At 39.0% G+C, this 13012-nt stretch overlaps 1 protein-coding gene across 1 annotated transcript; it reads right to left on the reverse strand.

The window, feature by feature from the left end:
• Positions 1–7007: 7007 nt before the first annotated feature.
• On the reverse strand, positions 7008–8103 carry TAAR2 (trace amine associated receptor 2). Its single transcript, XM_005230229.3, has one exon. The coding sequence runs from the start codon at positions 8077–8079 to the stop codon at positions 7042–7044; it is 1038 nt and encodes a 345-aa protein (XP_005230286.3). The 5' UTR covers positions 8080–8103; the 3' UTR covers positions 7008–7041.
• Positions 8104–13012: the final 4909 nt, after the last annotated feature.

The raw sequence follows: 13012 nt of genomic DNA on the forward strand, positions 1-13012 counted from the left end.
TATTGAAACTACTGCACATAACCTCTAAGATCTTCCAAGTCTTCTAAGTAACCTTTGAGTCTAAGTTCCTTAAAATAGAACAAGACATTTTCAAAGTATTATAGACTTCCTAAGAGGGCCATCATCAGTGCCCCTTTGCTGTGAAATTTTTCCTCACATCTTCCAAAAGAGTTAGTCTGGGATCCCTAAATAGCATGTAACAGTATGAGAAGGCTATGGGCTTCCCAAGATGACCTACATTGAGCTAGCAAACCTAAACCTCAAATCTTCTGTCACATGTTATTACAGCCATATAGCCTATAGTGCAGCCTTTTGCTCTCCCTTGGAGTAGTAAGAAGTGATCATTTCCGAAGAAGTTCAGCATATTGTATATGAGTGTTTTATCATTACTGCAAAGTGGTGGAAATGTATGTAGACTACTGACCCAGGCCATTTATTGTTTATTTAAAATTTAAAATTCTGCTAGATGTAGTGCACCCCACCTCTGTGCAGACAGGGGATCTCCACAGGCTGTGGTTTGTTTTTTTTCTTCGTATTTCTTACACAGAGAGCAGCACTTGACCTTCAGTTTTGTAACTATGGAAAATTCCTGTCCGTAGCACTTACAAGAAATTGTTGCACCTGCTGCGTCCCGTTTTTATGTAACTTTTGCTTTATGTTTTCCTGGTCTTGCTTACACTGGTCTGTGTTCTGTCCGTTCAAGCACTCATACAGGACATATCTATATGAGCAGTTTCAGAAGCAGTACCTCTGTAAGTTAACTGTGGCAGCTTAAACCATGTTAGAAGTGGAAGTGAACATGGAGAGAGAAGTTGTCACTGGCATTGTCCCCATCTGTAGCATCTCTGTCCAAATTCCAACTGAAGGATTAAAACTGAGGAGATTGTAGATTAGAGAAGGAGCAGAAAAAAAGATCATTTAGTTCAGGAAGTTAATAAAAAGATTTAAGCGGTTCAAATATATTATGTGTTATCTTTGAAATTAACAACGCATATACTTGTTTCAGTCTAGGATTGTCTTAACCCAAAATAAAATGATTTTCTTTGAGTTTATTGATCTTGTTATCCTGTTATTTCTCCTTTTTTTCCATTTATGTCAAATTTGAAATTATTAATATCATAATAAAGTGAAATCCCAATAGATCATCATCTTCACAACATTCTCTCTCGTAATTTTTTTCTGTACAAGCTTTTTTCTAAATGTGACCCCAAAGTCTAGTTTTTAGTGAGCTAAGTGTTTAGTGATCCAGCAGAGGAATTGCAAAAGGTATGAGAGAAAAAGTGAAAATACACACAGAAAAAAATTGAATATGATATATTCTGGTTCAAGAGTTCTCTGCAGAAGAATAATTCATTAATTACACGTTAAAGGTAATCCCAAAACTGCAAAAGAGGTCCGCAGGTACAACCGATATAGCCCCTCCCCAGAGCTCCCGATTCCCTTTGCTGTTGTTTGCAGCAAGCAAAACACATGTCAGCTGGGAATAATCTAACCCAAAGAAGCAATGTTTTAATAGGGCTTTTTAGTTCACGTTTCAGAAGAAAAACACTTTGAGCTGGTAAAAAAGGAAGTGAGAGGGAGAAGTAAGGTGTACTGCACAACACTGGCAGAACAAAATGCAAAAAAGAGTTAATACAGCAATACAAGCCCCCAAGTATTCCAGCCTGTGACAAGCATCAAATCAAACTTCATGGCCTTCAACCACCTGGATGTGGCCTATGCAAAGCTGCCTTTTTACACTGGGCAATTTTTTAGTGGCACAAAATGGGCAGGGGTGGCCAAACTCTGAGCAAGGAGAGGGAGAGCACATGGCAGGTGAAAGCAGTGACCCCCCGTGCCCCATCATCCATCTTCTGCCAGCTCAAGGCACCTCCTCAGCACTGACCTGCAGCCAAACCACTGACTCCAGCTATCACTCAGTCCCTGCAATTTCCACCAAAGGAAGCAGAAATGGCCAATGTAATTGCCCGCAATTTCTTCATTGTTTGGCTGGTGTGAGTGCTGCAAGACTAGAGGGGATATTCTGGTCCAAGGCTACTCCGTGAGCATCAAACATCACTTTCAAACCCTGAAGACGTACATTTGCTTCCTGGCTGACCTGGCAGTGTTTCACTGTTGGTAGCATTACTCAAATGAGATATCGATTTCTAAATTGTCACAATGAGGAATAAAAATCAATTTTCTGCCCATAATAACATTAGAAAAGCCAAATGTACTGGAATGTTCTGCATTACTAAATAGGAGCACACTGCTTTTGTATACACACAACAGAGCAGCTGCATGGAAGCACCCGACTGTCACTTTGCTGTCCTGATTCTGGGGAAGGGGCAGTAACCTTCTGGGAAGACAGAACTGAAGCTTTGCCCATGAAACCTTTGGTGAACATGACGGAGATTTTTTATTTAGGTTTTATTTATTCCCTTTAAAAAAATCTAACCTTTAATTCCTGTGAGGGAATATACCCACCTTCACAGATGACAATTTATTTTCATAAGCAGTGCAGTGCAGCAGATGGAGAGAAAGGCAGTTATTCAGAGGCTAGAACTTCATACCCTAAATTAACCACATTTAAAATATTTTTCAGTTACAGAATGAAAAACTACATTTATAAAAGCAGGCTGAGGTTGATTTACCAGCACTTGTAAGACTGTGTCTGGAGTCCTGTGAGTAGATAAAGATGATGGAGTGTTTTCAGCTGGAAAAAGTGTTTTGGTGCCATTCCACTCCCCTAGTTCTTTTGGAAAGTTTGGCAAATAGATTGGGATTACTAGGGTGCTAATTTTCAGACAATAACATCTAAATAATTACCTCATGTGGCTTAAACGTGAGAGTTCGCTCTGGCCCTTGGACACAATGGTTCTTCAGTGTTGTGGCCACGTAGTTTGTGTCTCTGTGTGCACAGCAGAGAATCTGGATAATGTATCCTGTACATGTTGTCAGTGTGCTGGGTCCTTTCCTAGCATCCGGACACAACATTTCTAGGATATTGTATTATCTTGCTGAACGTAAGTCCAGCCATAGGTTACCTATTATTTTATTTAACAGTATATGCAAATACTGTAAAGATAAAAGAACCCATATAAATATTTGCAAAGTTTTCTGAAAATAATTCCAGGAGCTGCTAATTCATTTTTAAAGAATGTGGCAAGTTAACCAAGTTTTTACAGGAAGTCAGTAAAGTATACTGAAATTCACAGTCTGAGTATTGCACCTGCAATGACCATTTTCAAAGGTTTTTTGAAACAAATGATGAAACAAACCATAAACGATAGGGGTGCAGGCAGAGCTGAAGTAATCCAGCCAGAAGGGGGCTTTGCACAGACCCTTAGGTTCTAAGAAATCGATAAAAAGATCAACTATTGTGAGAAAGGCAGCCAAGAACAACAACAAAACCAACAAACCAACCAACCAATCAATCAAAAAACCCCATAGATTTCCATGATTACACATGGTGTTTCTGTTACTTTGTTCTGTTTTTGAAGGAATTCTGATGTTTTCTTACTGCAGAAAATATGTGGACTTGTATCTCTACCATCACTGTGCCTGGAAAAGAGAAAGCAAAGGGAGAAGTCAACACTCCTCAGCATTTGTTAAGTATGAGAGAAAACCAGAAAATGCTGCAGGCAATAGCTGCCATATATTCTCCAATAATGTCAGTATTTAACCCTGAGAAAACCATGCTAAAGGTGAACAAGAATAAAATTGACTAGTTAATTCTGTCATAGGGATGGTCATTTTGGTGATGTAATGCAATGGGTCAAAGATGGCATAATTACAGGCAAGAGAGAGAAATCAGACAAGAAGGCAAGGTTACATACAACTGCGTCACAGGGTGTGTAGAGTTTGCAGGAGAGAGCCCCAAGGTGCCATCATGATTCAATAGAGCTGGCTGTGCTGTGGGGCATAACATGACACTAAGGAAAAGTCCGTTTTGACGATGGAGAAGGCCAGGAACTTGGTGGGAGAGTGGATTGCTGGAGATGACAGATGGAAGCAGTCACAGACGTATTTTCCCCCATTTTAGACAGGACAGTTCCACCCATGTACATGTGCGTAGCACAGGGGCAAAGCCCATACTTTGCATTTTTAGGCCCTAGATTGTTAACTGTATCTTGCATTTCTAGGCCCCAAAATCTTAACCAAGTCAAAGCAATACTACACCAGCTGTAAGCTCCAGAGGCTGGGTGAAATCATGATTTGGCAGCATGAAGTATTCACCAAAGTATTGCAACACAGCCAGTCCTGGGGAAGAAAACCAGATAAAACAAAATTGCTTAAACACTGAAGGACAAGATCTGTAGGGGAAAATTTTTTTAGGAAAAAGTTGTTCTTGAGCACGTAAATCCATCTTTGTGTCAAAACTTGGCTCTTCTGCTTTATTTAAAACATTGTATCTTCAGAAGTATCTTTAAACCACCATGATTATAGTGTTACATCAGGTCTAGAGATAAAAGTGACAGTCACAAGTGCTCTGACTGTCACTTCTGTCACTTCTGTCACTTCTGTCACTTGGCATCTGAACTGAAGGACAAGGGGACAAAATCTGGCTTTTAGCTCTGCTGATGCCAGGCACCTGCAGTGTCAGCGTACTGTGGTCACGGGCAGGCTCCGAAGTTAAGGTGTCTGAGGGCAGGATCCCAAGCGCAGGATGGAGCTCAGATGTCCCTAGCTACCTGGTGTGAAATTGCTGATGGGGACCAGTGGCACAGTTCCCTCTCCCAGCTGGCCTCGCCTGCAACCTGCTGCAGCGTCTCCCTGCAAGCACAGCACAAGAGAAGGCTGCTCCCGATCAGAGCCAAACCAATATTTGCCTGGTTTCTTCTCCCCTCCTGCCTCAGAAGGCTCCCTTCTTCCGCCTCTCCATCTTGCTCTGTTCTACATGCCAGAGCACTGCCAGATTAATTATTTTTGGTGTTTAAGTATCCTTTCTCTTATTGAAATCCAAAGCTGCTTTAAATGCTCTTTTTCTCCATCCTGCACTTTGGTGGAAATGTGTAATTAAAAATACAAGTTAAAGCACCTCTCTTTTCTTATAAGAAAAACTAGAATGATTATGGCATATATACAGCTAAAAAGATTCATGGCTCTCTCTTGAGAAACTACACATCCATTTCTATGTCAGTTTTCTTTGTAATGCTTCATCAATGTTTTGTTGCTGTTGCAGCTGTGAAGACTGACACACAACCGATCCAGTGGGAAGATTATTTGGTTAGGTTATATAAATGGAATAATAAATAAATTATTTTAATATGTTACAGTTACAGTTGCATATGCACTTTTGTTCAGGAGTTTCTTGAAAGAGTTATTATCATTTAGTTGATTTTTACTAAAGCTGATTAAAATGTGAGGGTTTTTTGTCAAAAAATCATTATAACTGAAAACCGAACACTAACTATTGAGCATTAATTTACGTGAATTTATCTGACTTCTTTGGCATATTTTCATTTTGAACAGAAAAATTAATACCTGTAAACCAAAACCTTTAACTTGAATCTTGAAGAATTTATTTTGGAAACTGCAGTGTCTCCAGTGAATTGCCGTTAGGATGTTTTGTAATTGCTGACTTTCTTCACCTCCATAACACGCCTGCCTCCAGAGCCATAGTGTATCAACGACTTCATGCTAAATATTTGTTAAGTGCTCTGCAGTGTGAAGGTATAAAATACAAATCAACACAGAGCTTGCAAAAATAAATCAATCTGTTTCTCAAAAGGTTTTCAGCTGGTGTTTTTGCAGACCAAGTATTTAACCTTTTTTTTTTTTTTTTATTTTACCACTGTTAGTATAAGATGTCGACCTTGTTCTTTAAAGCTGCTTTTGCCCGTGGGCTCCACGAGGGGGCAGGAAATCCTGTTTTACTAGGAACGGCGCGCGCCTCACGCCACCCCAGCTCGGGCTGTGACTCGCCAGCTCCTTGCTGTCTCGAGTGTGTCAGGGTTGGGGTTAAACTGGGATTCTTCACATACAAAGTAGAACGTGTTCATGTTATCACAGATCCATCAGTGGAACCATCAGCAAAGAAAATGAGCAGCTATCACTGCCATGCCATACTGATCACATGTCATACTTGTCACAGATAAGCCAAGAAATGAATAAATGTGGGTGGCTTTTTGGTAGTCACACTTTAATAAGGGTGGAGCACACACTGTACACATACCACGAAAGGCAAGCCAGAGGTACAGTTCACAATGAAAAGACTGCAGTAGCTGTATTCAGTAATGACAATTCAGCCAACCTTACTTCAAGCGTGCAGCTGGCGAACCCTGGCAGTGACTCCTACCGGCTTCAGAGGGAGCTCAGCATGGCAAGGACCTCAGACACTCCAGTTCAGTGTGAAATTGTGGTGGGGTGAATATGGGGTGGGCTGTCAGCAAGCATATTTTATAACCTCTGGAGCCTGATGTCTAAACAAAGAAAGGAGCAGCACATACCTGAGTGTGAGCAGTGCTCTTGCTCCCCAGTACTCCTCCCCGGGTATGAAGCACACAGAGATAAGGGCTGAAAACCCGATTCTGTGTTTTCAGGGGAAAAGATCAACTTCAAGCCAAAATTACGCTCAGATTCTATTTGTTTTGGAATAACAGCAGACTCCATACAACTGCTAATGTCCCAGTCACAAAAGATTGACAAAGACTGCCACCATATTAGCCTGGGGCGTTTCCAGTTTAGGAGATTATCGGTGGTGAACCTCAGGAAAGATTAGCTGCATGTATACAAGATTAAGTGAAATATGAGGTTTATGGACTGTATTATGTATATATGCAAATACTTTCTGAAATAAAAAAAAACATCAATGCATTAAGAGATTCTAGAAAGACTTAAACTTCTGAAACCCTATCAAGGCATTAAGAGTGAACACAAGTAGTAAATAAATATATAAAGTGAGTCTGATTTTATTAAAAGAAATATTTGATGACACAATTATACAGGACTGACTCACAAAATTCATGTTGCGCATTTCAGGCTTTTACTGAACCATGAAAATCCAGTAATGCACTGTTTCTTCTTCATTTCTAGAGCTGCTGTCAGTAATAGAATTCACTATGGTGACTGATCTTCAGATGAAAGTTTTATTGTACGAAACTGTGGGCTAAATATTTTGCCTTTTAACATGTATTTAAATGTTCTCCGAAACCACGGATAGAAAAAGCCATATATTAATGGATTGCAGAAAGAATTTAAATACCCAAGCCAGTTTAGAGCATCAAACAAAGGTAAAGGAGTAGAGAAATTTAAAAATGGATCAATTAAGAGTGCAAAAAAACAAGGAAACCAGCATATTAAGAAACCCATCATAACTATACTCAAAGTCTTGGCAGCTTTCCTGTCTTTATTCTTAGAAAGCTCGTTTTTCTTATCACTTTTTGTGTGCCTGTGTGCTTGGCTCAATTTACATGTGTGCCTTCGGGAGACCATAAAAATTTTTACATAAATCCCTATCATAATACAAGCAGGAGCAAATAAACCAACTGTAAATAGAACAGCTCCCCACAGTTTGTTGAACATAATAGGGCACAAGCTCGAGCATTTAACCAGCATTTCATAGCCCTCAATTCCAGAAGCATAATCTTCTGAGAAAACCACACCAAAAGCAAAAGCAGTGGGCACTGACCAGCACACTGCTATGATTTGTTTTATGGCTGTGACAGTCATGGTGCTGGTGTAATGCAGAGGGTGGCAGATTGCATAAAACCGGTCCACGGCAATGGAACAAAGATGGAAAATGGAAGATAAGCAGAGCATCAGGTCAAAACTGTAATGAACTTTGCAGAATGTCATCCCAAAATACCAGCAGTTCTCCACAGACCTCACCATGCTGTAGGGCATAATGGCAAAGCCCAGCAGGAAATCTGTGATGGCCATGGATAGGATTAGGAAATTGGTCGGAGAATGAAGCTGCTTGAAATACGAGATGGAAGCTATTATGACCAGGTTCCCCAAGATGGTGAAAATGAAGGCTACTGTTATGAATAGATACATTACCCCTCGTACTCCTGCTGACCTAAAGCTCTCAGGACAGGATCTATTTCCAAACTCAGAGCAATCCATCAAATCCTTCGAGATATTCAGAGAAAGCATAATCAATCCGTTTTTAGACTTCTATTGGAGATGCAGTTCCATAAGCAGATTTATTTTTCACATGTTTCCAAAAGATTCCAAATCCTATTATGAGAATACAAGATAAAGTAAGTCAAGAGCATTAACTCAATTACTAAGTGAAATGCAGTAATTCAGAGGCAAACTTTCTCTTGGCTTAAAGAGAGACCAACTGCAACCAATTATTTTTCTGAAATGGGGCATGAAATCTGATAACTGGAATCTAGTACAAAATTAATTGCAAGTAATATTAAAAAAAACAGCTGAAAGTAAACTTACCTCCTAACTAAATTATATAGTAACATCATTTTTATTTTGTGCATTCTATCATATTTTGTAAATTATGGGTCTTGTATTTTACATACTTGACAATATTAGCAATTATAAAGTATTAGAAGAAAAAGATGCATAAAGGAAGAAACCCCTTAAGTCATTCATTTCACTCTGTAAATACTATATAGGAATTATTTGCCTCTTCAATCTTACAGTTTCTAAATGAGAAATATTATGCGAGCTGACATACCTCAGCTTTCTTGGACATTTCAGTTAGTGGACTACTCACGTAAATGCTCATCTCAAAGAGTCACATATCAGCTGCCAAAACCCCCTTTTCCAAATTATTGATGATGCTAAACTCACCTGCGTCAATTTTGAAGCACTAGCAATGAACACATCTGATGGAAATCGGTTGTAAAATTAGTATGATAAGAAATGTTCTTTTCTTTCCTTACATATGCACCTGTTTTCTATCATTATAATTCTGCTAACTAAGAGGGAGTGGATCTAGACTGAGTCTTGTCTCCTGTAACAGACCGTGGTCCAGCTGCAGTAGTTATAAATGAATACACTAGTGAGTATTTTCAAGGGGCAAAAAATTCCCTTCATTTATCTAGGGAGAACCAAACCCATTTCTTCCACCTCTTTTCCTGATAACTTGTTTTGGGCTAAAAGCAAATTTAGAGATACAAGCAGAAAGAGATACTGTTCTCCACAGCAATTTAACCCACTTAGAAGGAATTTGGGAAGCAGCTCAGTCCACTGGCTTTTCCAATAAGTATCACCCTGGAATGAAAAAAATACAGAAACAGAGCATCAAAGGATTAAGAAGAGTTCTTGGCAGTCAGTTTTATAGGCTAGTCCTACCTGCATCTTTTTAATAAAACCATTGATAGATTCTTTATGTAGACATTTTACTGGGTTTTGTCCTGCAAAGCTGCTGAGTTGTTAAAAGGCAGATCCCCTCTGTAACTTGGCTCAGATTAAGGAAAGATGGGAATTTATTATTTTTTATTACATTACATTTAATTCCCAGGCAAGTTTGAGCTAAAAATATGTATATAATTTAGGAGTTTACAACAACAGGAGATAAACAAGCCAAGTGCCTGTATTCCCAAGACCATTATTTCTGTTTGCTCTATTAATTCATTTACCCTCATGTGTAGCGGAGCTATTTTGGTGACTTAAGGTAGACACAAGTCATATCAAAATGGGTTTTTGAAAGCAGAGGTTGAAGGTAAAGGTGAAGGACAGTTTTTCTGTTTTATATCTATTTTAGTGGCCAATACATTCTTTCACATTTCTTAATAATTACCATTTCTAATGAAACTTAGAAATGAAATATTTAATAACCTTGAAGAAGATTATGATCTTGTAATTTAATGGGCCACAACAGCACTTTCTCTCATGCTGGTTGTATCTGCAGCTTTCACATAGCATATAGAAAGTCTTCTCCATACATTACAGAAACACATAAAAAGAAGTGCTGGCAATCTATCATCTGTTATTGGGTAATCGTTATTTATAAAGAAATAAAAATTAGGAAATGTAGTGTAGACAAGAAAAGACAAAATTAATTCACTATTAATGTAAGTGGTCAGAGGTGGACACTCAGACTTAATGCTGACCCTTATGCAAGTGTATTGAAGATGCGTTACAAATCAAGGGTAAATGATCACTATTCAGCAGAGGCTGGATTTTTATTGATTATGATCTGCAGTATGCCACAAGAACAGGGCAGAAAATAAATATGGTTTTCAAAATGAATTAAGGGAAAAATAAGAACAATTAAAGGAGTCTGCTTATGGCAGATGCTTTAAAGACAAACAAGGAAATTTTCTGTTGGAAATAAAATCTAAATCTTTGGGATTATCTACAAAGAATCAGTTACAGACTCCACATATGGTAACATTTTGTCAGTGTGTACAGCAGAAATATTTTATCTTGGAGATCTGTCAGTATTTTTGAGACAGGCATGTCTAGTAATTTTATTTTTAAGAAATCAAGTGAGAGATACGCAAGTTTCACACAGATGATCCTTTATTAAAAGAAGTTACTAAAGGAGGAATCTATGCAGACACAATTATATTGGATTAAAACAAAGCAACCTGTGGAAAGAGACTGCACTTGAAAAAGCATTACCTTCAGAAAGCAGCCCCCCATGTGCCTCACCATTGGTTCTCCTTTCAGCATGGGACAGAGGGCAGTGGTGGCGTAATAGTTTGACACCTTACCTTTCAGAAATGAAATGTCTAAAACCTGCTAACAAGTGTACAGGAACTGAAGTCTTTTAAATGAAACTTTTAAACTGCATTAAAGTAAGACTACAAAAAAAGACCTTAAAAATTGTCATTGAGTGAGGCACTGCTGTGCTGCAAAGGCAGTGTGGAGAGAAAATTGTCATAGTCATTATTTTCACCAATAAAACAGTTTAGTTTTATTACAACATATGAGTTTCCTTCATGTTGTACCTCATAATTTCCATGTTGTCCTTAATTATTGATTGGAGACAACTATTTAGTTACTTATTACTAACTGCTTTTATTCCTCTGGGCTTGCTTAAGTAAAGCAGAAATGACAGCAATAGAGAGCAAAATACAAGCTCAAATTTTCTTGAAGAATTGTTTTATCTTGTTGGTAACGGAGAAAGTCTGAAGCATATAGGATGCACTCTGTTTTCAGTGATCTCTCTTTAACTGACAGATCTCTTTTAGTCAGTATGCTGTGAGTACGCATTGTTTAAGGAGATTGACTTTTCCTATACTTACGGGAAATAAGAGATCAAGACATCTAGGAGTGGGTTCTGGAGTTGCCACTGCCGAAGCTACCTGTGAATTCAGTCTCTTAGCAAATGAATGCTTTACAAAAGCTATTGCATAGTCATTACATAGAAACATTTTCAATTACCAATGCAAGTTGGTTGAGTTAAAGTGGCAGCATGATGGTGAAAAGATCTCGTTAAAAAACCTACGAAGTAGGAAATCAGTTGGAAAAATCTGGTTGTGCAGGACTACATAACATTATGAGACTCACTAAGTATCATGGGAATTTAATTTCAAAGAACCACAGAATAGTTGAGTTTGGAAGGGAACATTGCCTCATCATCCAGATCATTAACAGAATTGGACCCAGTATTAATCTCTAGGCTACACTAGACTAGTTGCTGGCCTCCAACTAGACTTTATGCCAATCACCACCCTCCTGGCCTGGATGTTAAGCCTGTTTTCAGTCCATTCTCTGCTCATCCAGCCCACGTTTCATTACCTTCTCTATGAAGATCTTATGGGGGACAGTGTCAAAAGCCCTGCTGAAGTCTAGGTAGACAATAAACACTGCTCTCTTCTCATCTACCAGGCCAGTCATTTCACGATAGAAGTTTTAAAAATTTAGGCTATGTCTAATGGAAACAGGCTAGTAAAAAAGTGCTTACAGATAGGCATAGTCTTTTTCTGCATTAGGTCTTTAGATGCAGTAGTGTGGAAGTAGTGTTGTACATAACTAAGATGATCAGAAAAACTACAGAAGTAAAATACTTTTGTAGAACACTAAGAATCTTATGTTTAACTGTATCTAGTGCTTTCCTCCTTACTGAATGGTTCTTTATGCATTGTAAAGGACAGAGAGTGCACAGTGTGCACAACCTAGATGAGTTAATGATTTAAGGAAAGCTATACACTTTGCAATATTTACACAGTTTGAGAGCTCAATTTTCTTGTTTGAACACTGCACTAATGTATGTTTTTATCTATCTAGTTTAAAATCTCCATTTTGGAGCAAAGCTTTCCTTGTAAGGCTTCTAGAAGGGTCCTGCTCGGACAGTGGGTGCTCCTGCTCTTCCCCTGTCCTGCTGCACCTCGTGTCTGAGAGGCAGACCATGAGCCTCAGCCACAGGTGGACCACCATGCATGAGGCCGTACATAACAGGTGGCATTGCACAGGCTGCCACACCGTGTTACAACCACCAAACCACAAGATAGAGGCACCGAGGCAGAGGGGACAGGTGGCAGTCTGTGATTCTGAAATTTACTGTCAGTTTTGTACAAAGCATGAGAGGAAGGTGACATTGCAAACGGTGCTCACTGGTGGCAAAATGAACAGACATAGGTTTACTGGTGAAACAGAGCCTTTCATCATGCTGGAGTAATTGCTTTGCACAAGTTTTCAGGGAAGTTAAAACATATGAAATCACCCACTGGAGACTCATTTGTTTTGCAAAAGCTGGCCATCTGGGAGGGTTTAATAAGGTCACTAATTAAATGTGTTGATAAGGAATTTGACAGTACCCTTTGCACTTCATTTACATGATGCTACTTTGAGATTGCAGTAAGGTACATTCTACTTCACCAGACCTAACTCATAATCTGATTGGACAATAGTATGAGGCATTTTTCTTGTGCTCTCCTAATTTATCAAAGTCTTGGGTTCAAATAGAGTCCCTGCAGCCTCATTAACACATCTCATTTGTACATCCCTCTCGCAGTGAGAAATAGCTTTGCGCTGCCTGTGATTAGAGCTAATGAGAGAAAGTAACCTGGGACTTCATTAAAGTTGCTCTGCTAGAGAAGGCACTCTGTAAACAGAAGGCAAGGAGACTCTTTGAGAAAGTACCACCGTTAGGTAATAGGACACCAGAGGAAAA

This window comes from Falco peregrinus, chromosome 7 (assembly GCF_023634155.1).
Source record: "Falco peregrinus isolate bFalPer1 chromosome 7, bFalPer1.pri, whole genome shotgun sequence".
In the NCBI taxonomy this organism is placed as follows: Eukaryota; Metazoa; Chordata; class Aves; order Falconiformes; family Falconidae; genus Falco; species Falco peregrinus.

Excerpts from the sequence above, each read along its gene's own strand:
- TAAR2 (XM_005230229.3), bottom strand. The coding sequence starts at position 8,079 with ATGCTTTCTCTGAATATCTCGAAGGATTTGATGGATTGCTCTGAGTTT.